This window comes from Epinephelus fuscoguttatus, linkage group LG22, assembly GCF_011397635.1.
Source record: "Epinephelus fuscoguttatus linkage group LG22, E.fuscoguttatus.final_Chr_v1".
NCBI classification, from domain to species: Eukaryota; Metazoa; Chordata; class Actinopteri; order Perciformes; family Serranidae; genus Epinephelus; species Epinephelus fuscoguttatus.
In genome coordinates, this window is record NC_064773.1 from 14,598,719 (window position 1) to 14,620,169 (window position 21,451).

Consider the following 21,451-nt stretch of genomic DNA (forward strand, 5'->3'; position numbering starts at 1 on the left):
TCTTTTACACATTCAGTTTCCACACATTGTCCTCAATCTGTCGAGCCAAGAACCAAATTCAGCGTGTGAGGCTCAGCCGGACAGGAACAGAGACTCTAATTCGTCACCATTACAGGCCGTGAGGACCGAGTGACTTACTGACCCCACTGGTCTGTAGTGGTCCCACCATGGGGAAGACCGGGCAGAGTACAGTGGACTTAAACTCCCCAACAGAGGTCAAACAAGCAGTACCCTTTGAGGAGCTGGATCCTGTGGTGCCCCCTGCAGATGACAAGAAGAACAAAGAAGAGCCGCCTGACAGGGGAAGCTGGAAGGGAAAGTTTGACTTCCTGCTATCATGTGTGGGATACGCCATCGGCCTGGGAAATGTCTGGAGATTTCCTTATCTGTGTGGCAAGAATGGCGGAGGTAAGTGCTGTCGTGAGACTAATAGGACCAAAAGGCCTGCAAAGCCACTGTAGTTATAAATACAGATGTTAGAAAAGCATTACAAGAATGAAGTAATTGGAAAAAATAACAACTAACAAATAAGGGATAAGAAACAGGCAAATTTAGCATCAGCAAAAAAATCTAGGACTTGGTTTAATTCCCATTTCTAAACAGGTTAATGTTAGGAAAGAGGTCAAAAGTAAGATTACGGTGAGATGTCAAGGACAAGTGAATATTTCCTAAGTTAAGGTAAGAAAAAATCACCTGGAAAGGAGAAATCAAAACCTTCACATGCACTCTTAAGTGGGATTTATAGTTGTGCAGCAGACCCTACGCCATAGCCTATGCATGTCGCCTACGCCATTGTGAGCATTTATACTTGTGCAGTACTGTGTCGGCGGCGAAGGTTTCTGTGAAGCGCTGAAAAGTTTAGTTGATTAAACATGGCTTAATAGCAACAGTTTCAAACACAAGTACACAAATCAGCTTCACTATAACTCACAGCATTCACAAAGACAAACACTTGTCTTTATCTGGACACATTTTCCCCACAAATACAACATGCTAATGTTTTTAGCACAAGCGCCTATGGCATTTTACATTGTATAAATTAGCCTAGTGGCTAGCGATCTTTTCCTCCTCTCATATGAAGCCAGGGACAACAGCAACATTTAACAAAGGTAACGTTACAAAATTTGGCTCCATTTCAGCTCACAAGGTTCACCGACAAAACGACTGTTTAAAATTAAATAGGTTTTCTAAACAAATACAACATGCTAATGTTATTAGCACAAGCCTATAGCATTTTACATTGTATAAATTAGTCTAGCGTCTAGCACAGATTTCCTCTGCTCATATGAAGCCAGGATAAATCACACACAAGACTTAAAATGCTATTTTGTGAAGGCTTTATTGTCTTCACAGTTTATTGTTTCTTATTTGTGAAATTAAAGTAAATAAAAGCTTTGTTTCCACTGAGGGAAATGGTTTTAGCTTACAGAAATAGACAGGAGGTCTGCGTCACTGCGACATGTAGTTACATTTCTGGCGAGGTGCACATCAGGCAATGGAATCAATTCAGTGCAGAAATATAAATTACGCATTACTCAATTTTAATCTTATATTTTAATGCGAGTTAGATTATTACTGGGGGACATACTGTAGGACACTGGGAACATAGGGGCTTAACACCAAATTCTGGGCCCTTTGCATAAGCAGTCTCTAGGCCCCCCACCCTTTGCCTCTTGAACCATGTCTCTCTTGCGCACAGATTGATTACTGAACAGGCCTACTGGGCAAAGGTTCAAGGGCCCAAGGTGTCAGAGGGACCCCTGGCCTTCACTTGCAAAATATCAAATGTCAAATTAACGTGTACCAACGAGGAGGAGACTCAAAATGACCACAAAGACACACAAAGTGACAAAAAGCGCCCTTAGTGCTCAGGTGACATGGTGCTGTGGTGGTGACGATTGTCATCTCATCCATGAACACCTTTCTGGGTGGTAAGCATTGCCGCCCTGAAGCCTTTCGCCCCCTATGACAGTCCTAGATGCCCTATCGATAACCACTGCCATGGTAAAAACTGTGAAATCACGCTCTGTGCCACGATGCCTATCTTGAACTGCTTCACGCTGTAAACTCTGCAGTGATGATACATATCTGAACGTCCTGAAAATATTCCCCCACTGGCCCCTCGTCTACGTCTGGTTCTTTGAAGTACTGTAATGCAGTCGCCTGGGTGGAACAGAATGCAAGTCTTCCCCTCTTTACCTGCTCTCACAAACCCCAAACCGTTTAACGCCATACTCATAAATTAAATCTCCCAGCTTCTCCTCTTCCTCCTCAGCTGTCTCCCCCTCCAGTGCATCTATCACATCTCAATTAGGACTTGATCATATGCCTCTCTCACTAGCCCAAGGCCAATTCACTTTTAATTGACTTGTTAAGAAGTGCTGATCAATGGTTATTCACTTAATCATAAAACTAATGGATGAACGTGTCTCGTAGGTTATCTGACAGACGTTGCCCTTTAAGAATACACTTTATAAGAACCAGGTCCTCAGCAGCACATTAACATTTACTGAAACTTTTTTAATCAGCTGTAAAAGTTTCTGTAACTTTTCTGTATGTTCTCTGGAAGATGTCTGCCATCTGCATGCATATTTTAAACAAGACTGTCTTCTGGCGTTTCTCATAAAATCATAATAATATAATAATAATAAAATAGATCTTCAGGCAGGAGCTGGTTTAACAAATTAAAGAAAGGGATATGTCATTCTTATCACAATATTACGGCAATATTTCATTTATATCTCCGTCCAAATTAAAGAAAAGGAAACTTAATTTGTTTAAACTGAATGTTTAGGTTTCACACAGTCTGGTTTTTATTATAATGTTTTCATTATCTCAGTGGGTTATATCATTATGATGAAATGCATTATGGGTATTGCTCTAATATGTTTATGCTGATAGGTGAAAACCATCTGTCTGTACTTTAGCACTCTTTGAATGTATTTAATTCATTCCAAATATATCTACCAGAGGTGGGACCAAGTCATTGTTTGCAAGTCACATGTGAGTCTCAAGTCTTTGCACTCAAGTCCCAAGTCAAGGCAGGCAAGTCCCAAGTCAAGTCCCATGTCCTAAGTTTTCAGTTTAGGACTTGGGACTTGACTAAAAGTCCTTCTAATTACTATGTACGAGAGGTTGGACCAAGTTGTTGTTTGTGAGTCACATGTGAGTCTCAAGTCTTTGCACTCAAGTCCCAAGTCAAAGCAGACAAGTCCCAAGTGATGTCCCAAGTCCTAAACTTTGAGTTTAGGACTGGACAAGGGACAAGGACAAGTCCTGAGTTTAGGACTCAGGACTTGACTTAAAGTTTTTCCAATTACTATGTACCAGAGGTTAGACCAAGTTGTTATTTGAAAGTCACAAATAAGTCTCAAGTATCAGCACTCAAGTCAAAAGTAAAGGCAGACAAGTCCCAAGTCAAGTTGGGCAAATCCCAAGTCAAGTCCCAAGTCCTAAGCTTTGAGTTTTAGGACTTAGGACTCAACTTCAAGTCCTTCTAATTACTATGTATCAGAGGTGGGACCAAGTCCTTGTTTGCATATCACAAGTAAGTCTCAAGTATTTTCACTCAAGTTCCAAGTCAAGGTGGGCAAGTCCCAAGTCAAGTCTCAAGTCCTAAGCTTTGAGTTTAGGGCTTGGGACTTGACTTAAAGTCCTTCTCTGACTTTGTACAAGAGGTGGGTCCAAGTCCTTGTTTGCGAGTCACAAGTGAGTCTTGAGTCTTTGCACTTGAGTCCCAAGTCAAGGCAGGCAAATCCCAAGTCAAATCCCAAGTCCTAGCTTTGAGTTTAGGACTCAGAACTTGACTTAAAGTCCTTATAATTACTACAAGAGGTTGGACAAAGTCATTGTTTGCAAGTCAGAAGTTAGTCTTTGCACTCAAGTCTCAAGTCAAGGCAGGCAAGTCCTAAGTCATGTCTCAAGTTCTAAGCTTTGAGTTTAGGACTCAGGACTTCACTTAAAGTTCTTCCAATTACTATGTACTAGAGGTTGGACCAAGTCCAAAGTGAAGGAAGACAAATCCTAGGACAGGTCCCAAGTCAAGTTGGGCAAGTCCCAAGTCAAGTCCCAAGTCCTAAGCTTTGAGTTTAGGACTTGAGACATGACTTAAAGCTCTTCTAATTACCATGTACAAGAGGTGGGACCAAGTCATCGTTTGCAAGTCACAAATAAGTCTTAAGTATTTGTATTCAAATCCAAGGTGATGGCAGACAAGTCCCATGTCAAGTCCCAAGTCAAGATGGGCAAGTCCCAAGTTCTAAGCTTTGACTTTAGGACTTAGAATCCAACTTAAAGTCTTTCTAATTGCTGTGTACAAGAGGTAGGCCCAAGTCATTGTTTGCAAGTCACAAGTAAGTCTCAAGTATTTCCACCCAAGTCCTACGTCAAGATGGGCAAGTCCCAAGTTAAGTCCCAAGCCCTAAACTCAAACTTTAGGACTTGGGACTTGAATTAAAGTTCTTCTAATTACTATGTACCAGAGGTGGGACCGAGTCCTTGTTTGCAAGTCACAAGTGAGTCTCAAGTCTCTGCACACAAGTCTCAAGTCCTAAGCTTTGAGTGTAGGACTTGGATCTTGACTTGAAGTCCTTTTAATTACTCTGTACTAGATGTTGGACCAGTAAGTAATTGCCAAGTATTTGCACTCCAGTTACAAAGTCAAGGCGGGCAAGTCCCAAGTCAAGTCCCAGGTCAAGGCAGGCAAGTCCCAAGTCAAGTCCCAAGCCCTAAACTCAAAGTTTAGGACTTGGGACTTGAATTAAAGTTCCTCTAATTACTATGTACCAGAGGTGGGACCAAGTCCTTGTTGACAAGTCACAGGTGAGTCTCAAGTCTCTGCACACAAGTCCCACATCAAGGCAGGCAAGTCCCTACACAAGTCTCAAATCCTAAGCTTTGAGTGTAGGACTTGGGTCTTAACTTGAAGTCCCTTTAATTGCTCTGTACTAGATGTTGGTCCAGTACGTAATTGCCAAGTATTTGCACTCAAGTTACAAGTCCTAAACTCAAGGTTTAGGACTTGGGACTTTACTTAAAGTCCTTCATATTACTATGTACCAGAGGTGGGACCAAGTCATTGTTTTGCAAGTCATAATTAAGTATCAGGTCTGTGCACTCAAGCCCAAAATTTTGACTAATCCCTAACAAGTCATAATCACCAAACCACCACCACCACCACAGTCACCAAATTTGTGACTCAAATCTGACTTAAGTCCAAGTCATGTGACTTGAGCCCACACCCCTGCTGAGAACATGATCTTACCAAACATTTTTTGTTATCTTCTTTGTGATCTATCAGGAGCCTTTCTGATCCCGTACTTTATGACCCTGGTGTTTGCTGGGATTCCTCTCTTCTTCCTGGAGACGTCTCTGGGACAGTTCACCTCAGTGGGAGGGCTTGGGGTGTGGAAGCTCATTCCTATGATGAAAGGTAAGATGTGGATATAAATCAGGTTGTTATATATTTTAGATTTATTAGATTTTAGATTTGAGCTGCTCACATGATCATCCTCAGTGGTTGTAGATAAGCATTCTGAGCATCCTAACAGGACAGTATGTCACCATGAAGATGCACTTAAGATTTGATTTATTAGCACTGACTCTGTTTTGGTGACCGACCCTCTTGAATGGCCTCTTTTCCAAAACACTCTTTACTCCACTTGACTTTTTTGCTCAGTATTTTCACTTGACATCAGGCTCTTTCCCCATGCCGCTGCACTTGTTGCAAAAACAACAAGGGCACGAAGCTGTCGAAGACATGCAGAAACACAAAAGAACTTTTTTAACAACTTTTTTTTTTTTTTTTTTTTAATTTAAGCATCTTGCAGCCAGTTCTTGGTGGTAGCAATTATTCCTTTGCCTTCAAGCTCAAAGAGCTGGAGTGAAGCACATTTTATCTCCTGCCAGCACAGACAGCAACAGTGATAGTGAGCGTGCTGCTGTGCCAACTGATACTCAAAGCCAAGGGCAAGTAAACATTAGAAATAGAAAAATAACAATGATGAGGATGATGAAGACTATGACTAACACGCTGAGTCACGCCGTTTGTTTTTTTTTCTCTGGGAGGAGAAATCTGCTCTGCTGTAGTTTGGCCCTCACACATTATCCTACACTTTACATGTTAGCATGTAGTCGACCTATAACACACTGTACTGTAACATTGCTGACGTCTGTGCCTCTTCTGCCTCCAGGTGTTGGTTTAGCTGCAGTGGTTCTGTCCTTCTGGCTCAACATCTACTACATTATCATCATCGCCTGGGCTCTCTACTACTTATTCAACTCCTTTGGTTCAGTATGTTGCACAATCAATCATCACAGAACAAACCTTAAATTAAAAACTTGTATATTTTAAGTAGTTACAGTTGAAATTATTATTAAAAGTAGAGCAATTGCAAATTCACCTGCAACAATTTTGTCTCAAACTACAAGTTTTATATATGATAGTAAATTGAACACTGTTTGGGAATTTGTTACTATTTTCTGACATTTTTCAGATTCACTGATAATAAAAATAACTGACCCTTCACTAAGTCCCACCCCCAGACGCAGACTGGCCAATCATAACGTAGCACTGGGCCGGCTCAGACCAGGGTCCGACAACAACACAGCTGTGCTCCATTGACTCTAATGCAATCGTTTCAGATTTCCTTCATTTTCAGGCTGGTTGTGTGGATTTGGAGCTAAATGTTGTGCCTGGGGCATGTTGTATTAATGATACTCGTTACCTGGAGAGGTTGGAAAAAGATATACGTTTCTTCCCTGTTCCAAAACCAAAATCAAACCCTGAAAAGTGTAGGGTTAGCTAGCTAGCTACTGAAGACATAGCCTACTGAATGTATACACATGCTGCTTTTGCTTTTTAATGATTATAACAGTGAAACAAAGACCGACCCTGCTGTACAGGAACCAGTGAAGGGAAGCAGGGAAACTTTCCTGATATTGAACCAGCTCTGTGGCATCACAGTGTGTGCAGAAGAACGTTGTCTGACTTCCCAAATCCCATTCATCTGCACACACTGTGATGCCACACAGCTGGTTCAATATCAGCAAAGTTTCCCTTTATATTCATTGTCTTGTGTGGTGATCAGCAGTGATGTGGTGGTTCACTTTTACACTGTGATCTGTAGCCTATAGTTCGGCTTTAGCTTCTAACTATCTTTGTCTTTTTAAACCTGTTGTTGCTGCTGAGTCAGTTTGACATCCTGGATATGTCCTTCAAACACAGACTGTAGACCCCTCTGTCTGCTTCTCTCTGGAATCACTGGTTCATTTTTTCCCAAAAAATGTGACAGTATTTCTTCAGGGAGTGCAGTTAGTTACAGTGTGGGCTCCGTGCTTACTCCGACAGCTTGTTGGATCCATCACAAAGGGGCGGGGCTTATGGAAAGGTCAATTAAACGAACATTTAGTCTTAGTTCGGAGAAAGAGAGAAACTTGTTTTGGTGTATGATTATATTTTTCAGTTAAATAAGGACAATAGGAGTATAACTAGGCCAGAGCTCTCTAACTAGTAATCAGACACACTTTGACATGTGTTGTCGCCATAACAGTTATTAGCTTTTGTACGCATCCAGTTACCAGGACAAATGATTCTATGTCCTTTTGACTCATTTTATTTCTATGGGTCAAATTAAAGCTGTAAAGCATTTTGTGTTTTGGTTTTCTGGCCTGCAATTTTCCTGTTTTGGTTGACTTCCATGGCTCTCATCAGTACTGTTTCCAGCAGCAAGTCATTGTAGAATCATAAAGTCACAGTACACGACCCTCCCAGCATCACACAGCGGCTGGAAATGACAACTAGCTGGTGAAAAATTGCTCAGCATTTAGCAGCCAGAGAGCCAAATATTTAAAGTAGTCGGTGGAGACTGAAATAGAGCTAAAGGGAGACTAAATATGGGACTGACATTCATTAAGTGAATACAAACATGAATGCGAACGTTGCTGGATGTATATAAAGGCCTACTGACATGTCAGTGTTGTGTTTACAGCTTGTTTCTGCTGCCCCCACGTGGACCAGCAATTACGTATAAAAACATTCTGCAGCTTCAGTGTCAAACGGATGACAGGCATGAACAAAATTCCCCCTGATTACTGCCAGCCTCTCACCGCTTCATGTACATCAAGAAGAAATACTTGGGTCATGTTTATCACCTCCACAGTGCCTGTCTGTCTCTGTCTCGGCTGTTCCCCACTCTGCTTTTGTATTTCTCTGCATGAGCACTCAGCTCAAAGCAGCCCGGAGGAGGAAATTTAAAGACTGCACAGACATTGTGGGTGAGGTTTTCTTTGGTGGGAAAAATTGGGGAATGAGAAGCGGGGATTAAAATATACTGTTCAGTGTTTTTATCTGGTTGGATCATTAAAACGGGAGGCTGCAGAGAGTCAGAGAGATACATCATTGAAATATCTAATCTTTTTCATGCATGTGTTTCGTGTGCAGGAGCTGCCGTGGCAAAGCTGTGATAACTCCTGGAACACTGACAAGTGTTTTTGCAACTACAGTCTGACGGACACCACCAACCTGACCAGTGCTGTCACCGAGTTCTGGGAGTAAGATTCCTGTCATACAATATGAGTGTTTGTGTGCGAGAATATGTTGAAGCTATTTCTGGAAGCTCCTATCAGTGTCTGAATTCAGTGTGTGTTTATGTGTTCCTGTAGGCGCAACATGCACCAGTTGTCTAGTGGTCTGGAGGAGCCAGGAGAGGTTCGCTGGCCTTTAGTGGGCACCCTGGCGCTAGCCTGGGTCCTCGTCTATTTCTCAATCTGGAAAGGTGTGGAGTGGACAGGGAAGGTCAGACTCAATGTTTCAGTTTTCCCTTTCTTCTTTCACTCTTTAAACTTACAGTACCCTCTCTGGTCACAGTCTGCTTGTCTGAGCTGCCTTCTCTCCATTTGTATATTCCAAGTTTTAATCATGCAGACAGGGCAGGACACAGAGCTGCTCAGGAGGTAGAGCTGATGTTGCTATTAGCAGAATCCATTTGTGGTTGGTGGAGCCGATCAAAGAGAAAAAACGATTCAGAGAAAACATGAGCATGAATTAAGATACAAAAAATGGTGGTGCCCAGCTGATGAAGCCTAGCCTAAAGGGAACTAAGTCGTACTAGTTGTGTTTTTTATTTTGCTAATAAAAAATATTCAAATATTAAAAAGGAACTATGCCCATTTTCAAAATTCATGCATGTTATTCCTGTGGTCTACGTCCAAAAATATTAGTAAACATAGACAACTCTCTCCCAAATCCAAAAACTAGAGTGCTTAAACTCAAATTTGCAGTGTCATAGGGTATAAAGTCTGGAGCTGCTCCATAGACAATTCGTTTGAAAAGATGTTAGAGATGACACTGAGAGCACCCAGGGGAATATCTTTTTGGATGCTCTGAGCTGCAATTGCCACGCCACTCCCTGAGAGCCTCCTTGCAGGTTGGAGACACGGAATCATGGTAACCCATGCCAACCCCAGCCCTACCGGCATCACATCTGTGTGAGTAATGTTACTTCGTCTATTGGATGGATTGCCGTGAAATTTGGTACAAACATTCATGTTGCCCTCAGGACAAATGGTAATAAATTCAACCCCTTAACCTTGTCATCGATCGCCATCATCTGTTAAATCTGTCCAGTAACTGCAGAGCTAATTACATTCCCATCAGCCTTGTTGTTTCATTGATGAGTAGTTAGTTAGCGGAGGTTTGTTTGTCAGTCTTTTGGTCCATTTGTCCAAAGCTGACACAAGTAATTAGCTTTTAGTGGGCATGTTTTGTCATTCAGGACAGAAAATACAGCCCAGTTTGACAGTTTACACGTCAGTGGTTACTGCCCTGTCTGTTTTGTTTTCCATTTTTTAGATTGTCAGTGTGTTAATAACAAAGCACACTGACATCACGAGTTCACAGCTCAGTTGGATAGTTTTCATTATTGCTCGGGTGATTGATTGATCCTAGAAAATAGTACAAAACAGGGGATTCATCCATTGATCCCAAAATTCAGAAATAAATCTGTTTAAATCTTGTCCTCTCTCCTGATTTACTGTTTTTACAGTGTCACATTATGAGTTCACATCAAAACGCGGAAGTGGATGCCACCTAGTTGAAGTCACCAGACATGATTTTTGGTTGAATTTAGGTTGTGACATTGGGTGACCAAATTCAATGTCAGGACGTCTAATGCCAACATCAGTTTATTGTAGAATACTGACATGTTGGTTTTAGGCTGATTTATGGAACCAGAATCCAACATCTTATGAACATTTCTGCCAACATCATTTTCACGTAGAATAACGACATTTAGTCTTGAGGTATGGAGAACAAAACCCAACCTCTGCAAAACGTCATAATGATAACATCCACACAACCTGAAATTCTAACGTCACTTCAGTCAGGAACACTTTAGTCAAAGAAAACTTTATTTCCGTTTGCAGTATTATATTTGGCAGTATGGCTCTGTTCTGGGGCCTCTCTGCCCTTCCTCAGGCCTACGCAGAAAGCCTCTTCCATGTGCCTATGTGGAAAGCCTAAGGCGGAGAGAGCACACCTCTCTGCCCTCCCACATGCAAATGAGGAAAAACTGAGACAGAGAGAGCACACCTCCCTGCCCTTCCACGTGCTTACATGGAAAGCCTAAGGCAAGGAGAGCAGCAGCAAAGACCCCCGGGAAAAGAACAGAGCAGCATCAGTGACAAACAGAAATGGAATGGCATTGATAGTCAGACACAGCATGAAAAGGAGGAGCTGGGGTGGAGGCGGGTTGCAAAGCAGCTTGCAGAGGAAGCAGCGTCAGTAGGCAGGCCAGAGCAGTTTAAATAGGACGCCCTGAATGAGATTCACCAATTGGTTGCATAGAAAGGAATCATGTGATCTATCAGTTGACTCTCTTCATCAATCAGCTGCTCCATCAGTTGATTGGGCTGCTTGAGATCAGCTGATGTAGCTGAGATGTGAGCTGAGCTTGACATCGTGTCCTGCCTGAACTAATACTATGCTCAATTAGACATTTAAAATCAAAACAACATTTTCATTCCAACCAACTGTCCAACGTTAGAGTCCAATGTCTTTCTGATGTCACATTGACACCTGGTGCCAGCTCCACAAAGTCAAACAACAACCAAAACCTATTTGAATTAATATTTTTTATTTGACAAAGATATGTTTTAGTGTTTATTTATTCCTCTCAGATGTTGACAGATTGTTTATATGTGCTCTCATTCTGCTGTCCACTTCCCATCTCCCTCTCAGCTTTTCACAAATGGTTTCAAAATGAATAATTTAATCCCAAACTGCAGGATGATTTAGAGGTGATAGCAGGAGTTAGAAAAAAGAAAAAAAAAAATACTACTCTGCCTCCTGCCTGGGATTTTTAAATTACAGCAAGTCCAAGCGATATATGTGAGCAGGAACACATTTACACATTCACTGCCAGTGGATAATTGGATTTTAATGTGTGGCATCTGAGAGCAGTGAGAAAAATTAATTCCCCCAAGGCCCCAGCCTTGACGGACATTACCAATTAAGCATAATGATTATGCTACAGGCTCCAGCAACGTCTTTTGGCAAAGAGAAGCTATGGAAATACTTTAGTAGATGAGAATTTTTATACTCTGTGTACTGTGAAAACAAGGGATTTTGCATCTCCTGTTGACTTTTAATTATTAAAGACAAAAATGCTTAGAGGTGTTTACACTTGTGATTAACTTTAAAACTAAATCGAAACGCCAACTCAACACAGAGTTTCTTACACTTTTAGTTCTGTATAATTCAAATATGGATTTTTGACTTTGAAGGAATAATCAATGTTAATTTGAATACCTAAAAAGAAGTCGTTCTGTCTTTCTCTTTCTCTCAGGTGGTGTATTTCTCAGCCACCTATCCCTACGTCATGCTGTTCATCCTGTTCTTCCGTGGCGTCACTCTGCCTGGAGCCATAGATGGCATCCGCTTCTACATCACTCCAGACTTCAATAAGCTCACTCGGTCTGAGGTAGTTTGCACACAATTGGATCACACAAACATGTTTATAGACAAGCAGACGTGAATGTGAGCATGTACGTGTCTCTGACAGGTGTGGCTGGATGCAGCGACTCAGATCTTCTTTTCCTACGGGCTGGGCCTGGGCTCGCTCATCGCACTGGGGAGCTACAACATGTACCACAATGATGTATACAAGTAAGAACATTCAGCTGTATTCATCCTGATAGCTGATATCATAAGTTTTGTCATTTCAACTTTTAATTGTGTTGCTTTCTCTTCAGGGACTCCATCATAGTGTGCTGCATCAACTCCTGCACCAGCATGTTTGCTGGCTTCGTCATCTTCTCCATTGTAGGCTTCATGTCCTATATCACCAAGAAACCTGTCCAGGAGTTGGCAGCATCAGGTACAGCACTGTTTTGACTTTACTGGCAGTGCAAAACAACACAGGACTTTAATTTAGAGTTTCATTTAATTTTATAAATCAATACCCAATGACAAAAACAAACAAACAAACATCAGATTCTTGTCAAGGTTAGGTTGCTCTCTGGGAATGTACCCATTAAAGTGTTACCATTGTTTCTTAATCATGTCATTTTTCCACTTCAATCATCCCAACATCTTTTCACATGCAGCAATCCCCATCAGTTGTTCCCTACACATTTTCAGGGTACGAGTTTGATTGTATCCATAGCTCATGAGCTGTGAGTCATGAGCTATGGGTAATGTCTGAAAGAATGAGATTGTGCATACAAATGCCCGAAATGAGTTTTCTCAGAAGGGTGGCTGGGCTCAGCCTTAGAGATAGGGTGAGGAGCTTGGACATCTGGAGGGAGCTCAGAGGAGAGCTGCTGCTCCTTCGCTTCGAAAGGGGTCAGTTGAGGTGGTTCATCTGATCAGGATGCCTCCTTTTAGAGGTGTTGCGGGTACGTCCAGCTGGTAGGAGGCTCGGGGTAGACCCAGAAGGAGGGATTACATATCTCATCTAGCCTGGGAACACCTTGGGTAGAGGGATGTCTGAAATATTTTGCTCAGCCTGCTGCCTCCATGACCCTGCTTCAGATAAGCGGTTAAAAAATGGATGGATGGAGTTTGAGCATCTTTCCAGCAACTTAGAATCAACTGGGTCTTTGAGCAAGTTGTTGATACTCGAGATGCAAATTTACTTAACTGCAGCATTACAGTTTAGTCCCTAAAGAGACACAGCTTTGGTTATCATTTACCCAAATATTCCAGAACGTTCCTCCATGAGGGAGACACCATGGGAGATTTCCATGGTGTACAGCAAAGGACTTACAATCTTTTTCTTGGAGGCAGTTACAGAATATCAATACATTGAATGGCAATTGTTGAAAAAATGCAAGCACTAGTATTTAATAAAAGGATTTGATTTTAATGAAAATCTTGAGGATTATAACCTCAAGCAAATACAAAACAAACAATTTAAACAAAGTTTACAGTTCTACAAATTAAAAGTATTGATGCACTTTGAATCACCACATTTTTTGTCCTCTTCTTTCTTGATGATAATACAAATTATTCCAAACCCTTTTAAAGGCATATAATTATAGTAATCTTTTCCCATCCTTGCAGGACTTTAACAAATAAAAACCCACCGATATCCAAACCAACAAAGTAAAAAGCATGGTGCTGTTTGTGTCAGGCTTCTTGTGTTTTCTAGATATGTCCATATTTTCAGAGGAACAATGTTATTATATAAATCATTTGTAATTCTAATGTTGTGTCCTCTGTGTGACATTTAGGTCCAGGTCTGGCGTTTTTAGCGTATCCTCAGGCTGTCACCCAGCTGCCCATGTCATCTCTGTGGGCCATCCTCTTCTTCTCCATGCTCATGATGCTGGGCCTGGACAGTCAGGTACAAACAACACACTTACTAAAAAGTCTATGCCATTCTGTCATGACACTACCTAATCTGCATGATGCAAAATCCAAGCATTTACTGGAAACCAATGGGCTTAACCCTTTCAAAAAATAAACACTTTAGAAATACCACAAAAAATATCAGTATTATTATTGTAATTCTATGGTCTCTTGGACCGTACTATAGAAAATTATTATAATAACACCATTGAGTTAGCTATGTTGGTCCTATAGTGAAATTATAGTCATACTATAGTACAGTATTTCTATAGTGTTGATGTATCACCACTCTCAACCCAGGTTGAGGTATGCTAAACATTTCAGTTGAAAGCATTTAGGTGACACTGTAATATTACGATGGTAAATATTTACTATAGAAATATGAAGGATACACTATAGTATTACTATTAAAAACAATACTGTAATTCTATACATACGCTATAACATTATAGTGCTATTACAGGAATATTCTACAGTGTGCTCAGAAAATACATTGTTATGTCCCACCCTCAGACACAGACTGGCCAATCATAACGTAGCATCGGGCCGGCTCAGACCAGGGTCCGACAACAACACAGCTGTGCTTCATTGGCTCTAATGCAATCGTTTCAGATTTCCTTCATTTTCAGGCTGGTTGTGTGGATTTGGAGCTAAATGTTGTGCCTGGGGCATGTTGTATTAATGATACTCGTTACCTGGAGAGGTTGGAAAAAGATATACGTTTCTTCCCTGTTCCAAAACCAAAATCAAACCCTGAAAAGTGTAGGGTTAGCTAGCTAGCTACTGAAGACATAGCCTACTGAATGTATACACATGCTGCTTTTGCTTTTTAATGATTATAACAGTGAAACAAAGACCGACCCTGCTGTACAGGAACCAGTGAAGGGAAGCAGGGAAACTTTGCTGATATTCAACCAGCTCTGTGTCATCACAGTGTGTGCAGATGAACGTTGTTTGACTCTCTCTGGAGATCCCTGCTTGTCCAGAGAAAAACTATAGTAATACCATAGCTGGTGAAAAATACTGTAGAACACTACAAACTCATCACAGGACACTATACAATTCTTACAGTAAACTTTAGTTATACTATAGTTCATTTTCATGAGCAGGAGCAAGTGTTGTACAGAAGCAAGTGTACTAGCATAACATACCTGAATCTCTAACTGAACTGCCAGTTGTATTGCATTGTGGGTAATATAGGTGGCATGCCTTTTAACAATGTCATGTCTTAGTTCTGCACAGTGGAAGGCTTCATCACAGCTCTGATGGACGAATATCCCCTACAGCTGAGGAAGAGGAAGAAGGTCTTCATCCTCATTGTCTGCTTCATCTCCTTCATCATCGGCTTCTCCAACATCACACAGGTATAGCTGTGTACATCTGTGTGTATTGATTGCCTTTAGTCCATGTTGACTCTTCAGTATGAAAAATGGTTTGGTCCAGTATTAAATCACAGCTGCTAACTTGTACTGCAGAGTGTGTGAATGTTTAACTACGTATTATAAGACAGCAGGTGTCTTAAAACCCAATACACACACTGTAGTGAACATTTTTCTGACACTAGGGAAAACAGCCCCCTCCTGCATCATATATAATGACAAAACGATCTCACAACAACCTGCGGTGTACATTCATCATGCATTTTTTTATTCAATAAAGAGAGGGATATTAATATTCAGCCTTGAAAGCAGATATGTGTGTGTGTGTGTATGTGACTGTGTGTGCTTAAATCTCCCAGGGTGGCCTGTACGTGTTCAAGTTGTTTGATTACTACTCCGCCAGTGGGATGTGTCTCCTCTTCCTCGTCTTCTTCGAAACTGTTTCCATATCCTGGTTTTATGGTAGGACATCTATTTTTATGCAGTCCAAAGCAAACACTGTGGAGTGAAATCAAATGTAACCACAGCTGAGACAGAGCTGGACAGAAAGGACTTTATTGTGCCAAGTCACGGAGTGAATCAAGCATGTCGATTTCCTATACACACTGTAGCTGTCCAACAGGAAATTACATCTATCTGCTCCACTTTCTGTGATAAGACTCTCCGTCCAATCAGCCTTCCCTCTCTTTCACCCCATGAGGCTTTGTTCTTGTACTTATTATCTCCACATTAACACACACACACTTCCTCTTTGTCCTCTTCCCTTTATGCCACAGGAGCTGAAAGGTTTTATAAGAACATTGAGGACATGATCGGCTATAGGCCATGTGGCTGGTGGAAGCTCTGCTGGATGTTCTTCACTCCGCTGATTTGCCTGGTACGCTGGGAATGATTATCGATTTAACCCGAGTAATGTGCATTTTTCAAAGTCAAACTCTAACATATGCTTCCTTTTCCCTCATGGAAAACTGTCAAGCTGCAGCAGGTGTCAATAGGTAGAGAACTGATGACATTGCTGAATTGGTTTCCCCTGCCATGTGATGATTTGTACTCTACTCTCAGGTCCTCAGGGAAATTACGGCAGTGCCTTTATCTTCACTACTGTGGTGGTAAAGGAAGTGTAATGTTAAAGGACGCTATATAAATGGAAAATAAAGTCTCTTCTGCCAAAATGAACAAGTAGAGCTTTGACATATGGTTAAAACTGGGCTCCATTTGATTGAAAAGTTTTTCACTACCACTTTGGTCAAGACTGAAATATCTCTCCCACAACCCACAAATTTGGTACGCACATTTATATCCCTATCATCAGGTTAAAATTCTAAATTGCCCAGTATGGAAAAGCCAATACCAAAAGACCCAGCTGTGCTTTGTGTTCCGTGCTAATTAGTAACTGTGAGCTGTTAGCTGATGCATACACTAAACTAAGATTACATTAGCACAATAGCATTGTTATTGTGAGCATGTTAGCATGCTGACGTTAGCATTTATCTCAAAGCCCCTCTGTGTGTGTACAATCTCATCATCAGCTGCTAGTGGTAGCGTATCTATGTTCCCAGGTTTCTACTTTCCCAGGCTCCTATATTTCTAAGCTCCTCTGTTCCCTGAGTCCTAAGTTCCCAAGGTCATATGTTCACAGTATCCTTAGTTCTCAGGACCCTCAGTTGCCAGGATCCTAAGTTTCTATGTTCCCAGGGTTCGACTTTCCCAGGGTCCTAAGTTCCCAAGGGCCTATATTTCCAGGACCCTTAGTTCCTGAGGTCCTATGTTACCAGGGCCCTACATTGCCAATGTCCTATGTTCCTAGGGTTCGACCTTCCCAGGGTCCTAAGTTTCTATGTTCCCAAGGTCCTATGTTCCTAAGGTTCAACTTTCCCAGGGTTCTAAGTTCCCAAGGGCCTATATTTCCAGGATCCTTAGTTCCTAAGGTCCTGTTACCAGGGTCCTACGTTGCCAAGGTCCTATGTTCCCAGGGTCCCCGTTCAGCAATCTATTTAACACACATTAACCCTCCTGTTGGGTTCATGGCACTTTCTTGTCACTCTCTGTCCCCTAAAATACATTTGATTTACTCTTTATATCAATAAATAAGACATATCAGGCAAGGAACCATCAAGAGATCAAATTGTAAGATTAAAATTGATGTCTAAGGTTGCATGTGAAGGTTTTGGACCTCCTTTGCAGATCATTTTTTCTAACCGTAACCTGTTATGCCGTGGTAATAACCAATAATTACAACCTGACCTTTTACCTCTTTCCTAATCTTAAACTGTTGAGAAATGGGAAATAAACCACGCCCACGCCTCTTTTCTAACCCATAGTTACCCTTCTTTCTTTTATTCCTTAATTGGTTAGTTGTTAGTTTCATTTAATTAATTCTTATGATAGTTTCCATATATCTCCTAACATAAAGAGCAAGTGTAATCAAAGAGCTGTGCCCACACAATTTCATCTCAGAGTCATAATTTTAGCCCTCTAATTGTACCTGTGTCATATTATGTGAAAATAGAGCTGGGGTACATCTTTTTCAGGCTCCCATGTGTGCTATATGGAGCAGGGGATTATAGGACTCGGGGAACATATAATCCTTGGAGAGCACAGAACTAGGGGACACAGGACTGTGGGAACATACCTGCTGGCTGCCACTAGCATGACTGTAGACTCATTTAGACACCACGGACACCAAAGATTACATAGATGAAATAACATAATTGTATATTGCAGGGGGTGTTTACCTTCAGTGCCATTGAGATGACCCCTCTGACCTTGGGGAAGTATGTGTACCCGCTGTGGGGTCAAGTGATCGGCTGGTTCATGGCTTTGTCTTCCATGATACTGATCCCAGGATATGTCATCTACATGTTTTGCATCACCAAGGGCAGCATCAAACAGGTACAAAACTTTAATATATCTCACTGTTTTCCATATTTTTATTGTCCCTACAGTTAAGGAGTTACATAAGGAACTGCTGTGTGGAACTGGTACAAACTGGGAGAAACCAGAAGTAAACTAAATAAAAGGTACAGGTGATAGCAGAGAGGTACGATGCAGGAATGCAGGAGATATTTAGACTGCAGGAAAGAGTAACAAAAGTGAGTCTGGCTCAGTGCCAACATCATTATCCTGGTTTAAGGTACACTCTTAGAAATAAAGGTCCGAACTTGATTCATAAAGGCTTCTTTGGCTTGTACCTTGGGTTCTACCATAACCCCATCATAAGGGGTTATACTGTACCTATAACCATCTGTGAAATGATATGCTCAGAACCCCTTATGAGAGGTTTTACAGAGAACCCTTCTATGGTGCCTTCTCTGGAGGAACCTTTCTACCTTCAAAAACCTAATTTCTGCTTGGTTGCATGACACTTTTGAAGAGTGTCGCTCAACACTGTTTTGTCGAGCAATATGATTGGTAGTGTTACCACTGTCACCAGGGAAACAGTAGTTTTAAATCAACACCAACTCTGATGTGCATTCAGCATCTCTGTCCACAGAAGCTGCCATCGGTCAGCAGCAGATCCTGGGGAGCTTATAGGACAGAGACCGGCCCATTATACATGTATGGAACGGCCATACTGACTTCACCATGGTTTTAGTCTAACAGGTTAGCCTAGGGGAGAGGTAAAAATGGCTCTTTTGATAGGAACGGTTGCCAACCCCTGGCCTTGGACCAAGGGAAGTACAGCCAGCAGCCCTGGAATTTCACAGATCATGTGGTACTGGGTGGCATGAAATGATGGTAAAAATATCTATGGTTGAACACAAGTAACAATAACTGATAAAGAGGATTTTAAGTATGTTTGAAACATGGGTAAACATTTGAATATTCGAGGGTGAGGATCTTTTAACACCCATGCTTTCAACAATCCTTGAAGAACTCCTTCCTCCAGAAAGGGTTCTTTGGATGAAAAAAGTTTTGTATGATAGCCCTGGGACAACAACTTTCTCAGGAGCATGTGTTTTGAAGGTGAATACAGCATGTTGCAGTTTATTTTAGTGTTTGACCTTTTTAAATTTTCAGTAGTCTTGTTCCAGACATTAAGTTTTCTCTGCTTTTCCTTGGATTAAGGACAAGCAGTCCAGCTAAAAGCTTATTTTGTTCACTTTTAAGACTATTAATTTGTACATTTTGTACACTTCCCTCGTCTGGACTCACCTTCAAGAAAAACCATTTAGCATTTAACACCAATGTGAGACTGATGTGACTGTCTTTATTTGACCAGCGTTGGCGAAAGATGACAACTTCCCGGGAGGATGAAAAGCCATCGGGGCATGAAGAATTTACACACACAGGGAGCGTGGGCGATGCTTCTGTCTAGCCGGGATTGTTCAGGTTGAAGTAATTCCTCTGTCTGCCAGGACTTGTAGTCAAAAATTTGACAATTTTTAAGATGGAGACTTGTACAGCATTTTACTATGTTTCCTTTCATTTAAAATTGTGTGAAAATCAGGATAAGAAGACAATGACGCTCTTTTGATAAATTTAGAGGATAGATTCCCTTGTGCAGTAAAAGACTGAGCCCTGACCACAAATTGAATGCTACACTGTCGATCAACATTGAACCCGTGTATATATGATGATGTATACATCATTAATGTATGACTGTAAATCTTCCCATTTGGACATTTTCTCTACTACTCAACAAAATCACTGTCGTTGTCTGTGAGCTTACCATAAATGTCTTGAATGTTGTTGTACAGACGTGTTTAAAAAATCTGGTAAAACTTGATTCTAGTTGGAAACTGTCTATTTGCTTGTGGTAGCTTAAAGACCCAACCAACCAGCCACTGTGATGTTTTCGTCCAGCAATAAATATGTGGGCCGCTTATATATGTCATCTTTGCTGATTCTGCAAAAATGTAAAAATTAAGAAAATATTTGTGACTTTACTGTGATGAAAGTTGTACAGGCCAATTCTCAGTTAACACCTCTTAAATGATGTTGTATAATCTCAAGTATTAGCCTTCATGGAGGCTTGTTTGATTAAAATATTAGGAAATTGTAAATATAATTGTGTCACCATGTTATGTATTTTTTTTTTTTTTAAAAGATTCATTCAAAATAAAGTACAATAAAACATTCTGTTTTGTCAGTTTGGGCAATATGTCAAATGGCGTATCTGATGGATTGGCCTGGACTTTACTCCACCTCTACATGACAATAAACAAAAACAAGACAAACATCACATAGTAACTCCGGTCATTTGATTAACACTTTAGTCCCTGCACTGTTAAAAGGTTGCCCTGATGTTAGCATATAGCATGTAGCATGTTATTTCTTTCCTACTTGTTTTTCAGTTACTGAGCTGTCTATGTAAGTCACCGAATCCAACCATATATCATCTTAACAACTGTCTTGTTGCCTTAAACGCAGCTTTATTTCTAACTATGTAACCAACTCCCAGCAAGTGTTAGCTAGGTAGATAAAATTTCCACCTAGCGGGGTTAGTTTTAAGGCAGTGTTACAACTAAGCCACCTATAGCACATTTGTATTTTTAATTTGTCAGGTATCTTACTGACACACAGTTTCACAGTATCGTCAATAGTCTTACATTCAAAACTCATATTCTGACAGTGGTTCTAGGTTAACCCAATCTATTAACATCTATTGGTCCAACCACTGAATATGGATAATAGACGAACAGATGGATGATACCTGTACGGATACCTATCTTTCCCCTGATGTAGATGCAGACCTAAAGTATATAGACAGACAGACGTTTCCAGCAAGTGTTACAGCTAACCCCCTGCCTGTTAGAATTAACCCCACCCATGGGGTTTGTTGTAACATTTCACTTCCACCACTTCTCAGTGCAATTGTAGAAGAAAGGTAAGTTCTAGAAGAAAACAAGCATGTTGTTAGCAGTGCAGGCGACGTAATGTAAGTTGCAGTAGCGTGCCTGCAGCAGATGACCATACAAAGACCACCATCATGAGCTGATGTCAGCTTGTCTCAAAAGTAGGAGTAAGTTTTTTTACTCACAGGGGTTATAAAACCACTGGCTGAATGTAATAACATTGATCATCTTGTTAAAATGCAATGTTCTGCTGAGATATCTCGGGTCCTGGCATTCATATGGATACCACTTTACATGCTCTATCCACCCAAACACCACTCCAAAACAAGTGTTCCCCCTAATGACAATGGTACTTCCCACTGGCAGTGGCCCCCCAGCAGGAAAATGTACCATGTTGCACCATAGCAACTGATCAGGAATGGCTC

At 41.1% G+C, this 21,451-nt stretch overlaps 1 protein-coding gene across 1 annotated transcript; it reads left to right on the plus strand.

Moving 5' to 3' along the window:
* The first annotated feature begins 167 nt into the window (after positions 1-167).
* On the plus strand, positions 168-20,284 carry slc6a1l (solute carrier family 6 member 1, like). Its single transcript, XM_049566243.1, has 14 exons — positions 168-408; positions 5,300-5,431; positions 6,192-6,292; positions 8,441-8,550; positions 8,662-8,794; positions 11,844-11,978; positions 12,060-12,163; positions 12,250-12,374; positions 13,732-13,844; positions 15,082-15,213; positions 15,588-15,690; positions 16,005-16,105; positions 17,953-18,120; positions 19,451-20,284. Exons 1-14 carry the CDS (start codon positions 168-170, stop codon positions 19,544-19,546), a joined length of 1,794 nt encoding a protein of 597 aa, XP_049422200.1. The 3' UTR covers positions 19,547-20,284.
* The last annotated feature ends 1,167 nt before the right edge of the window (positions 20,285-21,451 follow it).